This window comes from Symphalangus syndactylus, chromosome 13 (assembly GCF_028878055.3).
Source record: "Symphalangus syndactylus isolate Jambi chromosome 13, NHGRI_mSymSyn1-v2.1_pri, whole genome shotgun sequence".
Lineage (NCBI taxonomy): Eukaryota > Metazoa > Chordata > Mammalia > Primates > Hylobatidae > Symphalangus > Symphalangus syndactylus.
Window position 1 is genome coordinate 28,660,570 of NC_072435.2, and position 24,454 is coordinate 28,685,023.

General features: G+C 51.0%; 1 protein-coding gene across 3 annotated transcripts in view; it reads left to right on the forward strand.

Annotated features, from left to right (window-relative positions):
• Positions 1–20,429, forward strand: part of NOSIP (nitric oxide synthase interacting protein) — a 34,489-nt gene extending 14,060 nt beyond the window's left edge. For 2 of the 3 annotated variants that reach the window (XM_055237331.2, XM_055237332.2), the window contains exons 2-9: positions 15,438–15,508; positions 16,086–16,191; positions 17,146–17,227; positions 18,871–19,030; positions 19,127–19,245; positions 19,384–19,571; positions 19,699–19,807; positions 20,318–20,429. In XM_055237331.2, the coding sequence (XP_055093306.2) occupies positions 15,438–15,508; positions 16,086–16,191; positions 17,146–17,227; positions 18,871–19,030; positions 19,127–19,245; positions 19,384–19,571; positions 19,699–19,807; positions 20,318–20,389 (907 nt within the window). In that variant the 3' untranslated portion in view covers positions 20,390–20,429. Of the gene's footprint in view, positions 1–15,437; positions 15,509–16,085; positions 16,192–17,145; positions 17,228–18,870; positions 19,040–19,126; positions 19,246–19,383; positions 19,572–19,698; positions 19,808–20,317 lie in introns of all 3 variants that reach the window. The other variant, XM_063615737.1, reaches the window with a different exon arrangement.
• Positions 20,430–24,454: the final 4,025 nt, after the last annotated feature.

Here is a 24,454-nt window from a genome sequence, read left to right on the forward strand (position 1 = left end):
TTCCACTCCACTTTGGTTATTTCTTGGTGTAATCGATTCATTGAAGAAACTGATTCTAGTTCTGTTGATCATTCCATCTGAATTTGTCCATTTGCTTTTTTGTGGTCTCATTTTACTTGCTTCTGTTTTGTTTCTTTTTTTTTTTTAAGTATTTAAAAATAGGCCAGATGCAGTGGCTCACGCCTGTAATCCCAGCACTTTGGGAGGCCGAGGCGGGCAGATCACGAGGTCAGGAGATCAAGACCATCCTGGCTAACACAGTGAAACCCCTTAGCCAGGCATGATGGCAGGCGCCTGTAGTCCCAGCTACTCGGGAGGCTGAGGCAGGAGAATGGCGTGAACCCGGGAGGCGGAGCTTACAGTGAGCCGAGATTGCGCCACTGCACTCCAGCCTGGGCGACAGAGCGAGACTCCGTCTCAAAAAAAAAAAAAAAGAATGAATTTGGTGACCTATGACAATTATATGTGATTCCCTGTCAGAGTCCAAAAATAAAGTTTTATTGGAACACAGCCATACCGGTTTCTGTGTCTGTGGCTGCTTTTATGCTACAGGGGCCTAGTGGAGTACTTACAGGGGCTGTTTGGCCTGCAAAGTTCAAAACAGTTACTCTGTGGCCCTTTTTGGTTACTCCCTGCTATATCCTCTGACTTCCTAGAATCAGGAAATTGAATGTAAAGACTTGATTAAATTTCCGTTCAGCTGTCAGGTGATTACTTCAGAGCTGGTCGCTTCATGCTGCATACTGCCTGGGTGCCCTACTTTCAGGGGTCGCGAAATTCATTCAGGCTTCAGGCAGCATTATAGACTGAATGTCCCCCCATATTCGTATATTGAAGCCCTAACTCCCCAAGGTGATTATATTTGGAGGTAGGTCCTTTATGGAGATAATTAAGGTGAAAGAGTGGGGCCCTAATCTGATGGATTGGTGTCCTTATAAAAGGAGGAGGCTGCTCATGGTGGCTCATGCCTATAATCCCAGCACTGTGGGAGGCCAAGGCGGGTGGATCACCTGAGGTCAGGAATTCAAGACCAGTCTGGCCAACATGGTGAAACCCCGTCTCTACTAAAAATACAAAAATTAGGCCAGGCACGGTGGCTCACGCCTGTAATCTCAGCACTTTGGGAGGCCGAGGTAGGCGGATCACGAAGTCAGGAGATCGAGACCATCCTGGCTAACATGATAAAACCCCCTGTCTACTAAAAATACAAAAAAATTAGCTGGACATGGTGGCGGGTGCCTGTAGTCCCAGCTACTCGGGAGGCTGAGGCAGGAGAATGGCGTGAACCCGGGAGGCGGAGCTTGCAGTGAGCCAAGATTGTGCCACTGCACTCCAGCCTGGGCGACAGAGCAAAACTCCGTCTCAAAAAAAAAAAAATTAGCCAGGCATTGTGTTGGATGCCTGTAATCCCAGCTACTTAGGAGGCTGAGGCAGGAGAATCACTTGAGCCTAGGAGGTGGGGATTGCAGTGGGCTGAGATCCGCCGCTGCACTCCAACCTAGGTGACAAAGTGAGACTCCCCCCCAAAAACAGAAGGAGACACTAGAGAGCTCTCTCTCTGCCACTGAAGATAGCCATTTGCAAACCAGGAAGAGGGTGTCACCAGAACCCCACAATGCTGGTAGCCTGAACTTAGACTTCCAGCCTCAGGAAGTGGAGAAAATAGGTGTGTTGTTTAAGCCACCCAGAGTGGTGTTTTGTTATGGCAGCTGGAGCAGACTGAGACAGGTGGCAGCCATCAAAAACCACATTGTAAAGCTACAACTCTGTATTTTCCAGTAGCAAGAATTAGCATCCTGTGACTATCCAGGCCCCATCAGCCTCTCCTTTAATGCCATCCATCAACAATCATTGCCTGAGTCAACTATTTCACCAGAGGTTGCAAAATGGCAGTTTTCCTATTCTCCCATTTCTCTTACATTTAGAGTCTGAATAGTTTGGTTTTTGTCTTGAGTCATGTCCAAGAAGCAGTTGAAGAGAGTGACTTAATCAAACTTCCATTCTGAAAAGCCCCCCGAGGCTGGTTTGTCAAGGAATAGACTGAGGAAGAGGCCAATTTCTCCAAGCCTCAATTTTCCTACCTATTAAATAAGCAAGGCCAGGCACGGTAGCTCATGCCTGTAATCCCAGCACTTTGGGAGGCCAAGGTGGGTAGATCACCTGAGTTCAGGAGTTCAAGACCAGCCCGGCCAACATGGTGAAACCCCGTCTCTACTGAAAATACAAAAAAAGTATCTAGGCGTGGTGGTGTGTGCTTGTAATCCCAGCTACTTGGGAGGCTGAGGCAGGAGAATCACTTGAACCTTGGAGGTGGAGGTTGCATTGAGTCAAGATCGTGCCAGTGCACTCCAGTCCGGGTGACAGAGTGAGACTCCATCTCCAAAAAAAAAAAAAAAAATACTCAGTCCTGGTGACAGAGTGAGACTCCATCTCCAAAATCAATAAATAAATAAAATAAAATAAATGGGCAGAAAGTGGGGAGGTTGTCATGAGGACCGAATGTGTTCACATGTGGAAAGTGCTTCCCACAAGGTCTGATTCTTAAGGGATTGAAGGATGTGATGATTACTTCTGTTCTTCCAGTGCTTCTGTGATTCACGTGTTACTAATGAATTATTAGTGTATTAATGGCATGATGTCATGGCTGCATGGTTAGTTCATTGCTAACCCACCTCCCCTGGCCCTAGGATTGGAGGTGGTTCATTGATTCTATCATGACATCTGTGAGACCTCCCAGGTGCCAGGCAATGCTGGGACCCAGACTGAAGTTCAACCCAGGCCCCACCAACCAGGGGCCCCTACTCTGGAGCCAAAATACCAAGGGACGGGCTATAATGGAGGTAGCTCAGGGCATGATCAAGTGCAAGGAGAACCTAACTGATCCTGGAGAGGCAGGCTTCTTGGAGGAGGCAAACCTTGGCAGTGCGCTGGAGGAGAAAGGAGACAGGATTTCAGGGGAGGACAAGACACACGCTAGCTGTCTGATCCACTCCCAGAGTTCAGCACAGTGCCTGAGGCTGCCTGCAGCCAGCTGGCACAGTGGATGGTCACAGCCACAGGTGCTTGGATCAAACTCAGCTGTAGGACTCACTAGCTGCATAACCTAGGGCACCGCCTCTGTGCCTCTCTTCATTTATAGCAACCATTTGAGGTGTTGTGATATTCAGTAAAATGCTTAGAGCCAGGGCCTGGTTCAGAGCAGCTTTTTTTTTTTTTTTTTTTTTTTTAGACAGAGTCTTGCTCTGTTGGCCAGGCTGGAGTGCAGTGGCCTGATCTTGGCTCACTGCAACCTCTGCCTCCCAGGTTCAAGTGATTCTCCTGCCTCAGCCTCCCGAGTAGCTGGGACTACAGGCACCTGCCACCACATCCAGCCATTTTTTGCATTTTTAGTAGAGACGGGGTTTCGCCACGTTGGCTAGGCTGGTCTTGAACTCCTGACCTCAGGTGATCCGCCCGCCTTGGGCTCCCAAAGTGCTGGGATTACAAGCGTGAGCCACTGCTCCCAGCCATATATATATATTTTAAAGTATCTCCAATGAAAATTTGGCATCTGATGGCCGGGCCAACATGATGAAACCCCATCTGTGCTAAAAATACAAAAATAAAAATACAAAAATGAGCTGGGCATGGTGGCGGATGCCTGGAATTCCAGCTACTTGGGATGCTGAGGCAGGAGAATGTCTTGAACCCTGGAAGTGGAGGTTGCAGTGAGCCAAGATCGCACTATTTTGCACTCCAGACTGGGCGACGGAGCAAGACTCTGTCTCAAAAAAAAAAAAAAAAAAAAAAAAGGCTGGGTGCTGGGTGCAGTGACTCATGCTTGTAATCCTAGCACTTTGGGAGGCTGAGGCAGGTGGATCACCTGAGGTCAGGAGTTCGAGACCAGCCTGCCCAACATGGTGAAACCCTATCTCTACTAAAAATACAAAAAATTAGTCAGGTATGGTGGCGGGCACCTGTAAATCCAGCTACTCGGAAGGCTGAGGCAGGAGAATTGCTTGAATCTGGGAGGTGGAGGTTGCAGTGAGCCGAGATCACGCCACTAACTCCACGCTAGGTGATAAAAGCGAAACTCCATCTCAAAAAAAAAGAAAAAAAGTTTAGCATCTGAATTACTGAAATTACCGAGATGTGCTGAAAGAGTAAAATACACTCTGGATTTCAAAGGCTACAAATAAAGGAATGATTGGCTTTTTTTTTTTTTTGAGACGGAGTCTTGCTCTGTCGCCAGGCTGAAGTGCAGTGGTGCGATCTGGGCTCACTGCAACCTCCACCTCCTGGGTTCAAGCGATTCTCCTGCCTCAGCCTCCCGAGCAGCTGGGACTACAGGCACGCACCACCACACCCAGCTAATTTTTGTATTTTTAGTAGAGATGGGGTTTCACCATGTTGGCCTGGATGGTCTCAACGTCTTGACCTTGTGATCCGCCCGTCTCAGCCTCCCGGAGTGCTGGGATTACAGGTTTAAGCCACTGCGGCCAACCTGATTGGCCTTTTTTCTGAGATTGTGACTTTCCTGGGAAAACTGACAGTTGTCACCTAGTTAAAAGGAATGGCTCCAGAGCCTGGCTGCCTGGGTCTGAGTCCCAGCTCTGCCATTTCCCAGCTGGGACATGCTGTGAGCCTGTTTCCTGTCCTGTGAGGTAGGGATTATGCTGACATTGGTCGCTCCTGCTCTTTGCCTGTTTCCTCTCTGAAATGCTGGTGACAGCAGATGGCAGCAGTCTGCTTTGTAGTTTGAAGTTGGACCTACCAAAGAGACAATATAGTGTGGGGCAGGAGAGCTCAGCTTTCAGAGTTTGTAAATCCCGAAGCTGGCTATTCTTCAACCCTTGGTTGGAGGCGCTCACGCTTTCTGGTCTCAGGATCTTAAAAATCACTGAGTTTTAAAAATCAAAGAAGTTTGCCGGGCACGGTGGCTCACGCCCGTAATCCTAGCACTTTGGGAGGCTGAGGTGGGCAGATCACTTGAGATCAGGAATTCAGAACTAGCCTGGCCAACATGGTGAAACCCTGTCTCTACTAAAAAATACAAAAAAAAAAAAAAAAAAAAAATTAGCTGGGCGTGGGCGCCTGTTATCCCAGCTACTTGGGAGGCTGAGGTAGGAGAATTGCTTGAACCCGGGAGGTGGAGGTTGCAGTGAGCCGAGATCACGCCACTGCACTCCAGCCTGGGCAACAGAGCAAGACTCCATCTCAAAAAAAAAAAAAATTAAATTTAAAAAAGTTTAAATGCCCCCTCTATAGCTGTTCCTCCTATTTTTGGAGGGAAAATATCCCCATCTATGTAGAAACCTCAGTTCTTGGCCACAAAACAGCAAGGAAGCTCACCTCTGGGAAAGCCGAGGTGCCCAGAGCCAAATACTGCAGAGGGTCAAGGGAGTTGACAACTAAGAATAGAGTGGGGAATGTGTCCACGAAAAGGTCACCGTGACCTTCATGAGTGGCAGTTTTGGGGGCTGGGGAGCGGGTGGCAGGTGAGTGAGGGGAGGCAACAGGTGCTGGACGTTCACTGAGAAGCTTGGGAGTCAGGGGGAAGTCGGAGGAGGAGCCTGGCGCGTGGAGGGGACCCTGGGTCAAGTTGGGGTGTTTGATCAAGGTCCCCCTTCTGCAAGCAGCCCTGGCTGCCTCAAGGGGCACATTGATCGGGAAGGGGCGTGAGGAGGTATTTAGGGTGATAGGAAGGTTCTGTATCTCCATAGGGTCATGGTCACAAGGGTGTATACATTTGTCAGATCGCATCCAGCTGTAAAGGTCTTTGCGTTGATTCTGTGTAAATATACCTAAAACCCAAAGAGTGGCTTCTGAGAAGACGCCAGTAGGGGGAGAGAGAGCTCCATAGCTCCCAGAGGTTTGTGTTTCGAGTTTTGAATGGGAAAGGCAAGTTTTTCAAAGCAACCAGAAGGGGGCGATAGAGATGAAGTTGCTTTTTACATCGTTGGGACCCTTGGTTGTGCTCCCCACCCCAACTTCTGGATCCTACTTGCAGGCTACTTGAGAGCAGGAGACAATCTTTCCTGAATGCAACTAATATGTGTCATGTGGAGCCTTTTGTCTGCAAGCGTTCTTTATATTTTATTCTTTCTTTATTTTTTGAGACAAGTCTCTATCACCCAGGCTGGAGTGCATTGGCACAGTCTCGGCTTACTGCAACCTCCATCTCCTGGGTTCAAGCGATTCTTGTGCCTCAGCCTCCCAAGTAGCTGGGATTGCAGGCGCCCACCACGACCAGCTAATTTTTGTATTTTTGGTAGAGAAAGGGTTTTACCATGTTGGCCAGGCTGGTCTTGAACTCCTGACCTCAGGTGATCTGCTCGCCTCAGGCACGAGCCACCTCGCCCCGCCTGCAAGTGTTCTTTTTTGTTGTTTGTTGTTGTTGTTGTTGTTGTTTGAGACGGAGTCTGACTCTTGTCCCCCAGGCTGGAGTGCGATGGCGTGATCTTGGCTTACTGCAACCTCCACCTCTCGGGTTCAAGCAATTCTCTTGCCTCAGCCTCCCAAGTAGCTGAGATTACAGGTGCCTGCCACCACGCCCGGCTGATTTTTGTATTTTTAGTAGAGATGGGGTTTCACCATGTTGGCCAGGCTGGTCTCAAACTCCTGACCTCAAGTGATCCGCCCACCTCGGCCTCCTAAAGTGCTGGGATTAGAGGCGTAAGCCACCGTGCCCGGCCAAGTGTTCTTTAAAATGTATCATTGTAGGCCGTGCGCGGTGGCTCACGCCTGTAATCCCAGCACTTTAGGAGGCCAAGGCGGGCGGATCGTGAGGTCAGGAGATCGAGACTATCCTAGCTAATGTGGTGAAACCCCGTCTCTACTAAAAAAAAATACAAAAAAATTAGCTGGGTGTGGTGGCAGGCGCCTGTAGTCCCAGCTACTCAGGAGGCTGAGGCAGGAGAATGGCCTGAATCCAGGAGGTGGACTTGCAGTGAGCCGAGATTGTGTCACTGCACTCCAGCCTGGAAGACAGAGCGAGATAACGTCTCAAAAAAAAAAATGTATCATTGTATGCACCTGTAGATTACCTGTGCCCACATGGTATTGAGCTCTTGTTTTACTCTTTTCTCACCAAGCATTATGATTTAAAGATCCTTCCAGGCCGGGTGCAGTGGGCTCACACCTGTAATCCTAGCACTTTGGGAGGCCAAGCTGGGCAGATCACAAGCTCAGGAGTTGGAGACCATCGTGACCAACATGGTGAAAGCCCATCTCTGCTAAAAATACAAAAATTAGCCGGGCGTGGTGGCGCATGCCTGTAGTCCCAGCTACTCAGGAGGCTGAGGCAGGAGAATCACTTGAACCTGGGAGGTGGAGGTTGCAGTGAGCCGAGACTGCTCCACTGCACTCCAGTGTGGTGACAAAGCGAGACTGTCTCAAAAAAAACATAAACAATTTTTTTTTTTAGATAGGGTCTAGCTATATTGCCCAGGCTGGTCTTGAACTCCTGGCCTTAAGCAGTCTTCCTGTCTTGGCTTCCCAAAGTGTTGGGATTACAGGCATGAGCCACAGCACCCAGCCTCTTTTACTCATCTTTCTATTGGAGTGGCTGCTATTTTCTTCTTGATTTGCTGGAGTTTCATGTACCATCAGTTCTGCTATAATGCTTATTTTGAAAATGTGAATTTATTCCAGTGCAGTTGATATATCAGGGAACAATTTGAGCATAACACCAATTTCACATTTGCTTATGTGCATCCAAGGTGAATCCAGGAAACTGCACTCTGCTATAAGTGTGTGTGTAGGAATACACAAAGCACACATACACGGCACTTCAAACAAATACCACCACCGCAGTTCCCCGGGTGTTGGGAGCCACACCCATCCACATCTGGTACTAGGACTTTCCATCAGATCTCAAATAACCCCACAAGGTGCTCCCTCCACCCCACACCCATTGCCACAACAAACGTCAAGTCTTTGTCAAGGTCAAGTGCCATATTTTTTGGAGTATGTTGGTATGTCTTAACCACCTAGCCTGTGTGAAACTGTTCTCTCCTTTTGTATTCTGTTCTTGTATTTTTCTTTAAGCATCACTGACAAACTTTACGAGGATTGTGACGTGATCCTGTTTTCTCTGTAAGCCTTGTGGTTTTGACTGCAGGATTTTGCATATTGCTGTGATTTCTATGAATGCATGCATTATAGTAGAACTGACTATTCTAGATATTAGTCCCTTGTTGGCCAGGTGTGGTGGCTCATGCCTGGAATCCCAGCACTTTGGGAAGCCAAGTCGGCTGGATTACCTGAGGTCAGGAGTTCGAGACCAGCCTGGCCAACATGGTGAAACCCCGTCTCTACTAAAAAAAAAAAAAAAATGCAAAAAAATTAGCTGGGCCTGGTGGCAGGCACCTATAATTCCAGCTACTGGGGAGGCTGAGGCAGAAGAATTGCTTGAACACAGGAGGCAGAGAGGTTGCAGTGAGCCAAGATCATGCTACTACACTCCAACCTGGGCGACAGAGCAAGATTCTGTCTCAAAATAAATAAAATAAAAATAAAAATGGTATTAGTCCCTTGTTGATTGTAGGCATTACAAACATCTTCTCCCAGTCTCTCACTGATGCCACATTTTCCACAGCACGATGCAGGAGGTTCCTTGCTGACCCAGGCACAGCTCAGAGCCAGTCCCAGGAAGCCCTGGGGCAAAGTTGTGAGGAGTGGCTCTCTCATGTTGTTGGGGGTATATAGACCTGTGCAGTCTGTATGGAGAGCAACTAACACATTCTAACAAAAAAGGTTTTCGGGCCGGGCGTGGTGGCTCACGCCTGTAATCCCAGCACTTTGGGAGGCTGAGGCGGGTGGATCACGAGGTCAGGAGATCGAGACCATCCTGGCTAACACGGTGAAACCCCATCTCCACTAAAAATACAAAAAATTAGCCGGGCGTGGTGGCGGGTGCCAGTAGTCCCAGCTACTCAGGAGGCTGAGGCAGGAGAATCGCTTGAATCCAGGAGGCAGAGCTTGCAGTGAGCCGAGATTGTGCCACTGCACTCCGGCCTGGGCGACAGAGTGAGACTCCGTCTAAAAAAAAAAATTTTTTTTTGGCTGGGCACGGTGGCTCATACCTGTAATCCCAAGATTTGGGAGGCTGAGGCAGGCAGACCACCTGAGGGCAGGCGGACCACCTGAGGTCAGGAGTTCAAGACCAGCCTGGCCAACATGGCGAAACCCCGTCTCTACTAAAAATACAAAAATTAGCTGGGCACGGTGGTGCGCGCCTGTAATCCCAGCTACTCAGGAGGCTGAGGCAGGAGAATTTGCTTGAACCTGGGAGGCAGAGGTTTCAGTGAGCCAAGATCATGCCGCTGCACTCCAGCCTGGGCGACAGCGAGACTCTGTCTCAAAAAAAAAAAAAAAAAAAAAAAATATATATATATATACACATATATATATATTTATTTTTTTAAGGCTGGTCAAGTGAAGGAGTGGAAGTGGAGAAGGAACAAAGAAATCTGTAACTGGTTGTGATCAATTAGTTGTAAACACCACTGCACTCAGCCCAGCCTCTAACCACATTTTAAATGCACACACCCTTTGAACCAGTTATTCCACTTTTAAAATTTATCTTAAAAGCAGGGTTGGGTGCAGTGGCTCATACCCTTCATCCTAGCACTTTGGGAGGCCAAAGCAGGAGGACCACTTGAGTCCAGGAGTTCAAGACCAACCTGGACAACATAGCAAGACCCCATCTGGATAAAAAATTAGCTGGGCATGGTGGTGCATGCCTGTATTCCCAGCTACTTGGGAGGCTATGGAGGGAGGATCACTTGAGCCCAGGAGTTTGAGGCTGCAGTGAGCTATGATTGTACCATTGCCTTCAGCCTAGATGACAGAGTGAGACCCTGTCTTAAAGAAAAGGCCGGGCACAGTGGCTCACGCCTGTAATCCCAGCACTTTGGGAAGCCAAGGCCGGCGGATCATGAGGTCAGGAGATTAAGACCATCCTGGCTAACACGGTGAAACCCCGTCTTCACTAAAAAATACAAAAAATTAGCCAGTCGTGGTGGCGGGCGCCTGTAGTCCCAGCTATTCGGGAGGCTGAGGCAGGAGAATGAACCTGGGTGGCAGAGGTTGCATTGAGCAGAGATCGCGCCACTGCACTCCAGCCTGGACGACAGAGCGAGACTCCGTCTCAAAAAAAAAAAAAGAAAAGAAAAGAAAGAAAAAAAGAATTTATCTGAAAAACATCCTTGGACACATTCTAGACATTGGGTACCAAACTGCTTTGTCATAGTGAACAAGGATGTCTGTCCACAGGTGTCAAATCCAAGAGTTGCATTCATTCAGGGACGAATCTGTAGCCACATAGAGACCAACGACGTGCCTGGTGGGCTGATGGGGAATGATGTCCAAGATGGAATGGGGGTTCCCCCGCAATTAATTTCTTTTTTTTTTTTTTTTTTTTTGAGACAGTTTCTCACTCTATTGCCCAGGCTGGAGAGCAGTGGCTCCATCTTGGCTCACTGCAGCCTTGACCTCCCAGGCTCAAGCAGTCCTCCTGCCTCAGCCTCCTGAGTGGCTGGGATTACAGGCGTGCGCCACCACACCCAGCTAATTTTTATATGTATATATTTTTTGTAGAGATGGGGTCTCAATATGTTGCCCAGACTAGTCTCAAACTCCTGAGCTCAAGTGATCTTCCAGCTTCAGCCTCCCATACTGAGATTACAGGCGTGCACCGTGGCACCCAGCCAGTTTCTTTTTATAACATGTACAGAGAAGTACAGAAAGCATAACTGTCTAACCCAGCGAGTTTCAGAGCAAACACACCCATGTAACCAGCACCCAGATCAAGAAACAACATTCCCAGCCTCCCAGAGGCTACTTGTGCCCCTCCTAGTTACCCCCACTTTCTGCCTCCCAAAGGCACCTTTTTTTTTTTTTGAGACAGGGTCTCACTCTGACTCCCAGGCTGGAGTGCAATGGCCCAATCATGGCTCACTGCAGCCTTGACCTCCCTGGGCTCAGGTGATCCATCTCAGACTCCCAAGTAGCTGCGACTACAGGCATGCACCACCATGCCCAGCTAATTTTTCTATGTTTTGTAGTGACAAGGTTTTGCTGTGTTGCTCAGGCTGGTCTCAAACTCCTGGGCTCAAACGATCCTCCTTCCTTGGCCTCCCCAAGTGCTCATATTACAGGTGTGAGCCACCACACCCACCCACACATAACTTCTAGTGTAGTAATTACTTTGTGAGTTTTTGAACGTCACATGAATGGGATCATACAGTAAGTTTTCTTTTGCGTGTCTGGTGTCTCGCCTGCATGGCGTCTGTGAGATTCAGCTATACTGTGGGTATGACAGTAGGCCGTTGTGTCTCATTGCTGGGTGTTTCCATTATGTGACTATGGCCCAGTTTCTCTATCTACTCTGTGCTGACAGGCATGGGGTAGTTTCCAGTTTATGAGCCATTGTGAGTCGGGCAGTATATGTGTCTTGTAAACAGGTGTACCCTTCTGTTAGGTGTATACGTGGGAGAGGAATTGCTGGCTCACAGGATTGGCATATGCCTGGCTTCAGTAGATACTGACGGTTGCTTTCCAAAGTGGTTGTGCTGGTCTGCACTCCCCCGAGCAGTGCATGAGGGTTCTAGTAGCTCCATGTCCTCGCCTGCACCCCTCTGTCTAACTGCAACCCTTGTGGTGCATGTGGGGAGGTATCTCAATGAAGTTTTGTATTTTTTGAGATGGAGTCTCGCTCTGTCCCCCAGGCTAGAGTGCAGTGGCGTGATCTCAGCTCACTGCAACCTCCGCCTCCCAGGTTCAAGCGATTCTCATGCCTCAGCCTCCCCAGTAGCTGGGATTACAGGCGCACACCACCACGCCCAGCTAACTTTTTGTATTTTTAGTAGAGATGGGGTTTTGCCATGTTGGCCAGGCTGGACTTGAACTCCTGACCTTAAGTGATCTGCCCGCCTCAGCCTCCAAAGTGCTGGGATTACAGGCATGAGCCACTGCGCTTGGCCCTCAGTGAAGTTTTAATGTACGTTTTCCTGGTGACTATATTAGTTTCCTATCATTGTTGTAACAAATTACTACTAATTTAGTGTTACAGTATCAAACCTCATGGAGCCTCTGGTGTACTTGTGACAGAATGAGAATCAGAAAGGCAAATAATGTCTTAGTATCATTAAGATAACAGTTTTGACCTTGCAGACTCTCTAGAAATGTGTTGGGGGACGACAGGGTCCTAGGACCCACACTTTGAGAACCGCTGATCTAGAAGAATATTGGACTCTTATAGCCTAGGAACGATGGGAAATGTTTAAAAGGATTTCCTATCCATATTTTTTATTTCTTGCAGAGATATATAACAGGGTGATCACTAAAGCAAGTATTTTCAGGCTGGGCGCGGTGGCCCACACCTGTAATCCTAGCACTTTGGGAGGCCGAGGTGGGTGGATCACCTGAGGTCAGGAGTTCAAGGCCAGCCTGGCCAATATGGTAAAACCCCATTTCTACTAAAAATACAAAAAGTTAGCCGAGTATGGTGGCGTGCACCTGTAATTCCAGCTACTTAGAAGGCTGAGGCAGGAGAATTGCTTGAAACCAAGCGGCAGAGGTTGTAGTGAGCTGAGATCGTGCCATTGCACTCCAGCTTGGGCAACAAGAGCAAAACTCCGTCTCAAAAAAAAAAAAAAAAAGAATTTTCAAGCACAAAAGTTATGATGTGCCAGGTGTGGTGGCTTACACCTGTAATCCCAACACTTTGGGAGGCCAGGACTTCACTTGAGTCCAGGAGTTCGAGGCCAACCTGGGCAACACGGCAAAACCCCATCTCTACTAAAAATACAAAAATTAGCTGGGCGTGGTGGCACATGCCTGTAGTCCCAGCTACTCGGGAGGCTGAGGCAAGAGAATCACTTGAGCCCAGGAGGTCAAGGCTGCAGTGAACTGTGATTGTACCACTGCACTCCAGCCTGGACAACAGAGTGAGTCCCGGTCTCAAAAAAAAAAAAAAAAGATGTTAGATTAAAAATGGGTGGCAGAGAGGGAAGTGGAACGGAAATACAAGTTCAAAGAGCAAAACAGGACATGTACAATTTTCTGCTGTTGAAACAGAGCTTTTTCTTGCATTTTTCAAATGGTCTCAAATCATTACAGTATTTAGATTCCATCAGCTACACATTTACATTGCTGGAAATTGTATCCTTTGCAACTGTTTAAGCTTGGGAGAATTTTTAGGTGGCAACTTAGAGATGAGTGAGACTAGTATATAATGTTACTAGATCTTCTCTCTTCTCTTCTCTTTTCTCTTTCTTTTCTTTTGACAGAGTCTCTGTCTGTCACCAGGCTGGAGTGCAGTGGTGCAATCTCCGCTCCCTGCAACCTGCACCTCCCGGGTTCAAGTGATTCTCCTGCTTCAGCCTCCCGAGTAGCTGGGACTACAGGCGTGTGCCATCACGACCAGCTAATTTTTGTATTTTTAGTAGAGATGGAGTTTCACCATGTTGGCCAGGATGGTCTCGATCTCTTGATCTCGTGATCCGCCCCCGCCTCGGCTTCCCAAAGTGCTGGGATTACAGGCGTGAGCCACTGTACCTGGCCATCAACTTCTTTCTTTTTAAATTTAATAGAGATGGATCTTGCTGTGTTGCCTAGGCTCATCTCCATCTCCTGGCTCAAGCAGTCCTCTTGCTTCAGCCTCTCAAAGTTTTGGGATTACAGACGTAAGCCCTGAGCCTGGCTCTAAATCCTTTTAAGGGATAAAAAAGCATGCAGGGGCCAGGCACAGTGGCTCATGCCTGTAATCCCAGCACTTTGGGAGGCCGAGGCGGGTGGATCACCTGAGGTCAGGAGCTCAAGACTAGCCTGGCTAACACGGTGAAACCCTGTCTTTACTAAAAATACAAAAAAAATTGGCCAGGCATGGTGGCAGGCACCTGTAATCCCTGCTGTTTGGGAGGCTGAGGCAGGAGAATTGCTTTAACTTGGGAGGCAGAGTTTTCAGTGAGCCAGGATCATGCCATTGCACTCCAGTCTGGGCAACAAGAGTGAAACTCTGTCTCAAAAAACAAACAAACAAACAAAAAGGCATGCAGGCTGTTTACTGGCCAAGCAGTCTTGATGAAAGCTGCCCAGCCTCTGTGGGTTCAGGGTTTCTCCTTTTACAAATGAACTCCAAAAAAGTAGGGGGCTCCCTTCCTCACACCATACACAAAAATTAACTCAAAAAGTAAAAGTTAAAATGATCAAACCCCTAGAAAAAAACATAGGAATAAATGTGCATTATGTTGCCTTAGGCAATGTCTTTTTTTTTTTTTTTTTAAATTGAGACAGAGCCTCGCCGTGCCTAGGTTGGAGTGCAGTGGCACGATGTCGGCTCACTGCAACCTCTGCCTCCTGGGCTCAGGTGATTCTCAGTGCCTCAGCCTCCCGAGTAGCTGGGTTACTGGCGTGCACCACCATGCCTAGCTAATTTTTGTATTTTTAGTAGAGACGGGGTTTCACCATGTTGGCCAGGCTGGTCTCGAACTCCTGAACTCAAGTGATCCACCTGACTCAGCCTCCCAAAGTGCTGGGATTACAGGTGTGAGCCACTACACCTCGTCTGAAACCACTTTAAAAGGGTTAATTTTATGGTATGTGAATTATGTCTCAATAAAGTCATTTAAAAGGGTGGGGGTTGCCCTCAAGTATGGGGAATGATCAAAGGTATCAAAGTAAGGTGGCAAAATGTTGACAGCTGCTGGACCCCAGGACATGGGTACATGGGGGTTCCTTATACTATTCTAGTTTTGTATGTGTTTGAAAACTTACAGAATAAAAAAGTTTTGCTTTTGAATTGAGCTCCAGGGTTCTGGGGTATTCTCTTCCTCCTTTACCTGCAGTGGGAGTGGAGGTAGCTCTTCCCCTAGACACAGAGCCCTACTCTGACCTGCCCTCTGATCGGTCGATCTGAGATATAATCACAGCTGCTAGATCCAGTCACTAGTGGACTGGCAGGCAGCGATTGGGTCAAGCCTTGGGTAAGTGCCAAGCCTTGAGCCAATCACTGGGCTGGTCCACGCCTTGGCCTCAGTCAGAGCCTACAGATGTGAGAGGGGAAGGGAAGGTGGAGTGGATTCATCAACAATAGTGACCCCCTTGGTGTCTTTTTTTTTTCCCCCTCCATTAAATGGCACAGCCACCACCCCAGCTAATCTGAAGTAGTGGCTAGAATTTGAACCCTGGTCTTCCTCCCTCTTACTTCCAAACAAAGAGTTTTGTTGTTAAAGGTGCTATTTTCGTATATAAATGAGTCTAGGTGAGTCTGGAAGGGGGACTTCCTGGAGGAGGCCTGGCGACCACATGCCCTCCCTCTCTTCCACCTCACCCCCCTTCTCCGCCTCCGCTTTCCCATCGAGGGGGCAGATCAGCTCTGAGGGCTGTAGAGGTCTTCCCTGTGCTGCCTGCCTCCAGTCACCACAGTCCTGCCACTGTCCCTTCCTCCCTAGGATGACGCGGCATGGCAAGAACTGCACCGCGGGGGCCGTCTACACCTACCACGAGAAGAAGAAGGACACAGGTGCAGGGCTGGGGCGGGGCGGGGTGGGACATGGCTGTGTCTTGGAGTCACCATCTCCCCTCGTGCCCGAGGTTTTGCTTCCTCCGTGTCCCTGTCTCTCTCCCGCCCCCGACATACACTGATGGCCATGACCATGTAAACAACAGCCGGGTGATCCCACGCCCCCATGTGGCCCGGCACTGTGTTCCCTGCCTTCTGCGCATGAACTCCCAACAGAGCGTCAGGGAGGGCGCTCTTGTTACCCCATGTTCCAGAGGAAGAAACTGAGGCCCAAAGAGGGACAGGCACTTGAGCTTGGTCACAGCCAGAAGGGTGGAGGGGAGTCAGCTGTCAGCCCCTCCACCGAGCTGCCACTCAGTGACCAGGCCTGTCTGCCTCTCACCCTCCAGGGTTGACACCTCCCTGTGGGTTCAGCCCGTGGCCCCAGCACACAGACAGCCGCTCCCGACTGTCTGTTTCTCTCTGAGTCCCCCACCCCCACCACCGCGTTGTCTCTGTGCCTCTCTCTGGGGCTTTGGAGATGGACATGTCTCCTGTTGCTCCGCCCCTCCATCACTCTGCCCATCTCTGTCCCCAGCGGCCTCGGGCTATGGGACCCAGAACATTCGACTGAGCCGCGATGCCGTGAAGGACTTCGACTGCTGTTGTCTCTCCCTGCAGCCTTGCCACGATCCTGTTGTCACGTGAGCTGGGAACAGGGATGGGTAGTTCTGGGTGGGGAGGGCAAGGGAACCGCCAGGAGGAGGCTGTGTGTGTGGGTCTGGCCACCTGCACAGCCAGGGAACCCTGGAGGAGCAGTTTATCCTCAGAGCCTGTGTTCTCACCTGGGATGTGGGCATGATCCTAGCGTCTGTTTCGTAGTGTGGAACAGATGGAAAGGAACACACTTCTAATGGGGTGTAGGGCTCTCGGCGCATTGCCGAGGCCATCAGGGCAGCTCACCTTCGGACACTTCCCATGACCTACCTCTGATGGTAGGGCAAAGGCTTAACAGGTGCTGAGTCCAGGCACTAAATACGTGCTCAATGAGTGGTATATTTTGTAGAAGACAGTAATTAATGATCAGGGCCCCCAAGGCCACCTTCAGGTTCTTTTTTTTTTTTTTTTTGAGACAGAGTCTCCACTTTGTTTTCCAGGCTGGAGTGCAATGGGGAGATCTTGGCTCACTGATCTCCCAGGCTCAGGTGATCCTCCTGCCTCAGCCCCGGCGAGTAGCTGGAACCACAGGTGTGCACTACCACACCTGGCTTTTTTGTTTGTTATTTGTAGAGAGGGGATGTCACTTTGTTGCCCAGGCTGGTCTCGAACTCCTGGCTGCAACAATATGTGGCACATATTGTTGCTGAGAGAATTAAGCACTTTCCCTGCAGCTCTGTTGGGAGAGGAACAGCTGGAAGCTCAAATCTGTTCTCTACTAGATTCTGCCCCATGTGCCTTTTCCCTTTGCTGATTTTAATCTGCATCCTTTCACTGCAGTGAACTATCACCATGAGTATAACAGCTTTGCTGAGTTCTGTGAATTCTAGCAAATAATTGAACTTGGGGCTGATCATGATGGCTCCTGCCTGTAATCCCAGCACTTCGGGAGGCTGAGGCGGGAGGATCACTTTCTTTCTCATTGCACCCTGTCTTTGCAGCCCAGATGGCTACCTGTATGAGCGTGAGGCCATCCTGGAGTACATTCTGCACCAGAAGAAGGAGATCGCCCGGCAAATGAAGGTGATGGGGATGGGGAGAAGGAGGCACAGGGAGGCAGGAGCTTTTGAGTCTGAGCTCACAGGCAGAGCCACTCGGAGCCCTCCAATCTCAGTTCCCTCTGCCTGGTACACTGTTCCCCTCCTGCTTCCGGCCAAATCCTCCTCACCGATTTCAGCCCAGGTGCTGCCTCCTCTGAGCTCCTGCCAGTCCCCTGGATCTGCCCCAGTCACCTCTTCTCTTAGCACTTGGCATAGTTGTAACTCTACATGTGGCTGTCTGACACGTGCCCACTTTCCCTTCTGGACTTCGAGTTTTCCCACCCTGTGGCTTAGGTCCTTAGTAAAGATGTGCTAAATGGGCTGGGGCTGGTGGCTCACACCTGTAATCCCAGCACTTTGGGAGGCTGAGGCAGGCGGATCACTTGAGGTCAGGAGTTAGAGGCCAGCCTGGCCAGCCTGGCGAAACCCTGTCTCTACTAAAAATACAAAAAAAAAAAAAAAAAAAAAAAAAAAATAGCTGGGCATGGCGGGCGCCTGTAATCCCAGCTACTCAGGAAGCTGAGGCAGGAGAATCGCTTGAATCCATGAGGTAGAGGTTTCAGTGAGCTGAGATGGCACCACTGCACTTCAGCTTGGGTAACGGAGCGAGATTCCGTTTCAAAAAAAAAAAAGAAGATGTGCTAAATGAATCGGCATCACCTCATTTTTTCTGGGCCTCAGTTTCATCATCTGTAAAATGGGCTAACAGGGTCAAATCAGAGGACACAGGAGGGCACCTGAGAGGTGCACGCAGATGAGCATTCTCAAGGCATGTTACCAGGAACCCGGCCTGGCCTTCCATGGACAAAGCCATTGGATGGGTAGGAGGGGCCCTGTTTGAGGCACAGTGGGTCTGTCCCCCTCTTCCCCTGCCTGGTTGCTGGCGCTCAGGAAACACTACAGGTCATGTGCTTGGGCTTTTTGTCCCAAGCAAGTGGCTCCCCCTGTGCCCATGTCCTCCACACAGCCTGGTGGTCCTGTCGGAGGCTCTCTTGAGCATCCATCACTGTCACTGTTACCTCCTCACTCAGCTGGGTGGTCCAGGGTGGTCTCAAACTGCTGCACCGCCCGGGCACCTGCTGTGCGCCAGGCAGGGCTGAGCTCAGGACGTGGCTTCACTCCTCCCGTCCTCACTCACTGCCCGTCCGTAGACACCGGCTCCTCAGCATTCCCTCAGATCTGGAGTCTACATCCCCCGTCCCAAACACGATCTGGGGCATGCACTGTATAGAAAACCTAATTGGCCAGCAGGTGACATTAATTAAACGCTTAGCTGAGTGCCAGGTGAGGCTCTCCGTGCTTTAAACACTCACCTTATGTAACCGTTCAGTGAGCCGCTGAGGTGGGTAACCATTGTTAGCCTGTTTTACAGATGAAGAAACTGAGGCCAGGAGAGGTCATAGTGCTCACTTAGGCCACAGAGTGACAGAGATGGGCTTTGAGCCCTGGCACTCTGGCTATACAACCCAGTAAGGTTCACACCCGCCCAGGCAGTTACCACCCTCTGCCAGATAGTGCCTCCATCAGAGGGTCCCCTTTGTGGACCTCAGTTTACCTACCTGTGAAATGGGAGGAAGATTCCCTCAGCCCCACGGGCAGATGCTCAGCCCACTTTCCCCGACGCAGGCCTACGAGAAGCAGCGGGGCACCCGGCGCGAGGAGCAGAAGGAGCTTCAGCGGGCGGCCTCGCAGGATCATGTGCGGGGCTTCCTGGAGAAGGAGTCGGCCATCGTGAGCCGGCCCCTCAACCCTTTCACAGCCAAGGCCCTCTCAGGCACCAGCCCAGGTGACTTAGGTTGGGCTTGTTGTGGGTTGGGGGGCGGGGCGCCGCGGGCTGGGCGGGCCCGGGGGGCGGCATCTGAGTCCCTTCCTTCCCCCACAGATGATGCCCAACCTGGGCCCAGTGTGGGTCCTCCAAGTAAGGACAAGGACAAAGTGCTGCCCAGTTTCTGGATCCCGTCGCTGACGCCCGAAGCCAAGGCCACCAAGCTGGAGAAGCCGGTGAGCCCCCACAGCGCCCCGGCACGCACTGTGCCAGGGCGCCAGGGTTCCCCACCGTCCTCCTCACTCACAGGGACCACGCGCTCTCCACCTGCGCCAGCCCTGCCTACTGAGCCCGCCTCTCTCTGCCCCTTGCAGTCCCGCACGGTGACCTGCCCCATGTCGGGGAAGCCCCTGCGCATGTCGGACCTGACGCCCGTGCACTTCACACCGCTAGACAGCTCCGTGGACCGCGTGGGGCTCATCACGCGCAGCGAGCGCTACGTGTGCGCCGTGACCCGCGACAGCCTGAGCAACGCCACCCCCTGCGCTGTGCTGCGGCCCTCGTGAGTCACCTGGGAGGGGAGGGGAGGGAAGGGACACCCGGGAACCTGCGGGGCGGGCCGGCTTTGGGACCAGTAGGTCCCCAGGAAGGCCTCTGATCAGAGTGTCCCGCCTTCGGCCTCACCGTAGTGGGGCTGTGGTCACCCTCGAATGCGTGGAAAAGCTGATTCGGAAGGACATGGTGGACCCTGTGACTGGAGACAAACTCACAGACCGCGACATCATCGTGCTGCAGCGGGTAAGAGTCCCAGCCCTCCCCTTCCCCCAGCACTCCAAGGCCCCGCCCCTCCCCTTCACCCCCTCCAAGGCCTCGTCCCCTCTCCTTCCCCCAACTCTCCAAGGCCCCGCCTTCTTCTCTGCTCTGTAAGGCCCCCCTCCCGCTTTCTCCTGCAATGCCCCGCCCTTTCCTCCTGCCCTCCTAGGCCCCGCCTCCTCCCTTTTCAAGGCCCCGCCCCTGCCCTTTTTAAGGCCCCGCCACTCCCCTGCCTCCAGCCCTCCAAGGCTCCACCCCTCTCCTTCACACGCCCCCTCCCAAGGCCCCTCCCCTGCCACTCTCTACCCTCTTCTCTGCGCCCTGCGCCCTGTCCATCCATGCCCACTGCGGTCGCCTCGCCCCCTCCCCAACTCCTACTCCTTAGCCAGCAACCCTATTCACCTTGACCCGCTTAGGAATCCCCACTACCACCTGGAGCCCCACTGGTCACCCTCGGGCCGGCCTCCACCTCGCCCTTCTCTCTACCTCCCCCAGGGCGGTACTGGCTTCGCGGGCTCCGGAGTGAAGCTGCAAGCGGAGAAATCGCGGCCAGTGATGCAAGCCTGAGTGTGTGCGGGAGACCAAATAAACCGGCTTGGGTGCGCAAGGACGTGGCGCCTTCATTCGCGGCGTGGGCGCCCCGGGGACAGGGCAGGCGAGGATGCCGGGCCGTGCAAACAGCGCTCCTACAGCGCACGCTGGAGTTTGAAAGAGCGGGCTAAGCATATTGAATGTGGTCTCACATTAAGAACAAAATCTGGCCAGGCACGGTGGCTCACGCCTGTAATCCCAGCACTTTGGGAGGCCGAGGCCAGCGTATCACTTGAGGTCAGGAGTTCGAGACCAGCCTGGCCAACATGGTGAAACCCTGTCTCTACTAAAAATACAAAAATTATCTGGGCATGGTGGTGCGCACCTGTAATCCCAGCTACTCGAGAGGCTGAGGCAGGAGAATCGCTTGAACCCAGGAGGCAGAGGTTGCAGTGAGCCAAGATCGCACCATTGCACTTCAGCCTGGGCAACAGAGCGAGACTCCATCTCAAAAGAAGAAAAAAAAAAGAAAAAAAAAAGTGAATAGAATGCAAATGCACAGCATTAAAATTGGTTGAGTGGCTGGAAGTCCAAGTCTAAGCCAAGACCGTGTGAGTGCGCCACTTTAATGAGCTACATAGAAATTCCTCGAGTTCTTTGTTAGGGTTCCCGGAGTTTTGCCAGGTTTGAAGAACAGGAAATGCCCAGGAGCGTGTCTTCTGGGCTGCAGTGCGATTAGACCCATACAGGAAGTGCAGTTCTGTGAGAAAGCACGCAGCACCTGGACTAGGAAAGGCGGTCAGGAGCACCACGCCCCCATCTGTGGCTGCCTGAGGGGGAAAGGAAGAGGACACCGTGAGTGCAAAGGCCTAGGGGCAGCAATGCACTTTGCAGATTTAAGGAGCAGAAGGCGTGCAAGGAAGAGTGAGGGAGCCAGGGCAGAGGGGAGACCAGGAACCAACCCGGTGGCATCAGACTTGACTGGGAATGTAGGGGCTGTCCTTAAGGCCTTGTGTTTAATAACCATCGAGTCACAAAAGCAGCTGCTGGGCAGTGTGAAAAACAGCACAGAGACAAAGATTAAAACAATAAAGACAGGCCGGGCGCGGTGGCTCACGCCTGTAATCGCAGCACTTTGGGAGGCCAAGGCGGGTGGATCACGAGGTCAGGAGTTCGAGACCAGCCTGGACAACATGGTGAAACCCCGTCTCTACTAAAAATACAAAAATGAGCCGGGTGTGATGGCTGGTGCCTGTAGTCCCAGCTACTCAGGAGGCTGAGGCGGGAGAATTGCTTGAACCCAGGAGGCGGAGGTTGCAGTGAGCTGAGATCGTGCCACTGCACTCCAGCCTGGGTGACAAAGTGAGACTCTCCATCTTAAAAAACAACAACAACAAAAACCAATAAAGACAGCATTCCTGCCTCGCAGAGTGATGCCACCCAGGTTCTGTCCTTCCTGGTCTTTATGTGAGTACAGGTGAGGTTTCAACCAAAGTGAATCACAGTGCATGCACCATCCTGTTCAGTGAGTAATACTTTACCACTCCCCAGGCTGGAGTGCAATGGTACAGTCGAGAAGGCACAACTTAAGCAAAGTCACACATGCTCGAGGGAGTGACAGAAGCCAGGTTCCCCCAGGAGCCAGTTGCCTCTGAGACCCCCCAGACTTTGTCCTGGACTTCCCTCATCCTTCATGCCCTCCCTCCCCTACAGACTGACTGGCCTCCACCTCCAACCCCAATCCTCCATACCCAGAGTTCCATGGCATGCCCGTTCCTTCAACATCCCTAATCCTTGTCCTCTTTCCCAAGACCTCTCAACCACCCGAGTCCTTCCAGCTTCCTCAGCCCTCTAAGAACCCCAGTCCCGTTCATATGTTGAACAGATCACCTGTGCCCCCAGTAACCTGAAGGATTTCTAATCTTGCACCTGTGTTTTCCCAAAGGAACCTAAACACCACTCTGTTCACAGACTCTTTGTGCAGTGCAGGGTGGGGAGGTCAAAGTCCTGGCTCCAACCTGTTCTGTCTTTTTTTTTTTTTTTTTTTTTTGAGATGGAGCCTTGTTCTGCTGCCCAGGCAGGAGTGCACTTGCATGATCTTGGCTCCTGCCTCAGCCTCCTGGGTAGCTGGGACTACAGGTGCTGCCAGCACGACCAGCTAGTTTTTTTTTTTTTTTTTTTTTTTTTTGTATTTTTAGTAGAGATGGAGTTTTGCCATGTTGGCCAGGCTGGTCTTTTTTTTTGTTTTTGGGACGGAATCTTGCTGTTTTGCCCAGGCCGGAGTGCAGTGGCGCGATCTCGGCTCACTGCAAGCTCCATCTCCCGGGTTCACGCCATTCTCCTGCTTCAGCCTCCTGAGTAGTTGGGACTACAGGCGACCACCACCACACCCGGCTAATTTTTTTTTGTATTTTTAGTGGAGACAGGGTTTCACCGTGTTAGCCAGGATGGTCTCGATCTCCTGACCTCGTGATCCACCTGCCTCAGCCTCCCAAAGTGCTGGGATTACAGGCGTAAGCCACCGCACCTGGCCGTCCAGGCTGGTCTTGAACTCTTGACCTCAAGTGATCCACCCGCCTTGGACTCCCAAAGTGTTGGGATTACAGGCTTGAGTCACCTCACCCTGTTCTGTCATTTAAGATTCTAAAGTACTTGGAGAGGAAGCGAGAGCAGAACCACAGCTTCAGCCGTAGCAGAAGAAAGAGACGGGAAGTGAGACAAATCTTGTCTTTTTTGAGCAGAATTTCCTTAGACACTGGTCTAAAGTTTAGAGCTTGGTGGCGCTGATGGCAGGCGTGCCTGCCGAGGGCTCCAGCTTCAAGAAGCTCACAGACAGTGCTTCCAGAAAATTATAGTTGTAAAGATTTAAAAACGGGCCGGGCGTGGTGGCTCACACCTATAATCCCAACACTTTGGGAGGCTGAGGCAGGTGTATCATGAGGTCAGGAGATTAAGACCATCCTGGCTAACAGGGTGAAACTCTGTCTCTACTGAAAATATAAAAAATTAGCTGGGCAGTGTGGCATGCGCCTGTAGTCCCAGCTACTCAGGAGGCTGAAGCAGGAGAATGGCTTGAACCTGGAGGCAGAGGTTGCAGTGAGCCAAGATCTCACCACTGCACTCCAGCCTGGGCGACAGAGTGAGACTCTGTCCCAAAATAAGAATAAAAATAAAATAATAAAAACGGGCCAGGCGCAGCGGCTCACACTTGTAATCCCAGCATTTTGGGAGGCCAAGGTGGGTGGATCACTTGAGGTCAGGTATTTGAGACCATCCTGGCCAACACGGTGAAACCTCATCTCTACTAAAAAAATACAAACTTAGGCCGGGCGCGGTGGCTCACGCCTGCAATCCCAGCACTTTGAGAGACTGAGACAGGTGAATCACCTGAGGTCAGGAGTTCGACACCAGCCTGGCCAACGTAGGGAAACCCTGCCTCTACTAAAAATATAAAAATTAGCCGGGTGTGGTGGTGGGTGCCTGTAGTCCCAGCTACTTGGGAGGCTGAGGCAGGAGGATTGCTTGAACCTGGGAGGCAGAGGTTGCAGTGAGCTGAAATCATGCCATTTCACTCCAGCCTGGGTGACAAGAGCAAAAAACTCCGTCTCAAAAAAAAAAAAAATACAAATTTAACCGGGTGTGGTGGCGCAGCCTGTAATCCCAGCTACTTGGGAGGCCGAGGCAGGAGAGTTGCTTGAACCTGGGAGGTGGAGGTTGCAGTGAGCCGAGATCACATCACTGCACTCCAGTCTGGGCAGCAAGAGCGAAACTCCATCTCAAAAAAAAAAAAAAAATTAAAAACAAGAAGATGGCTGGGCCTGGTGGCTCACACCTGTAATCCCAGCACTTTGGGAGGCCAAAGCAGGTGGATCGCCTCGTCAGGAGTTCGAGACCAGCCTGGCCAACATGGTGAATCCCCGTCTCTACTAAAAATATAAAAATTAGCTGGGTGTGGTGGAGCACCCCTGTAATCCCAGCTACTCAGGAGACTGATGTGGGAGAATTGCTTGAACCCAGTAGTGGACGCTGCAGTGAGCTGCGATAGCACCACTGCACTCCAGTCTGAGCTACAGAGCGAGACCCCATATCAAAACAATAGAA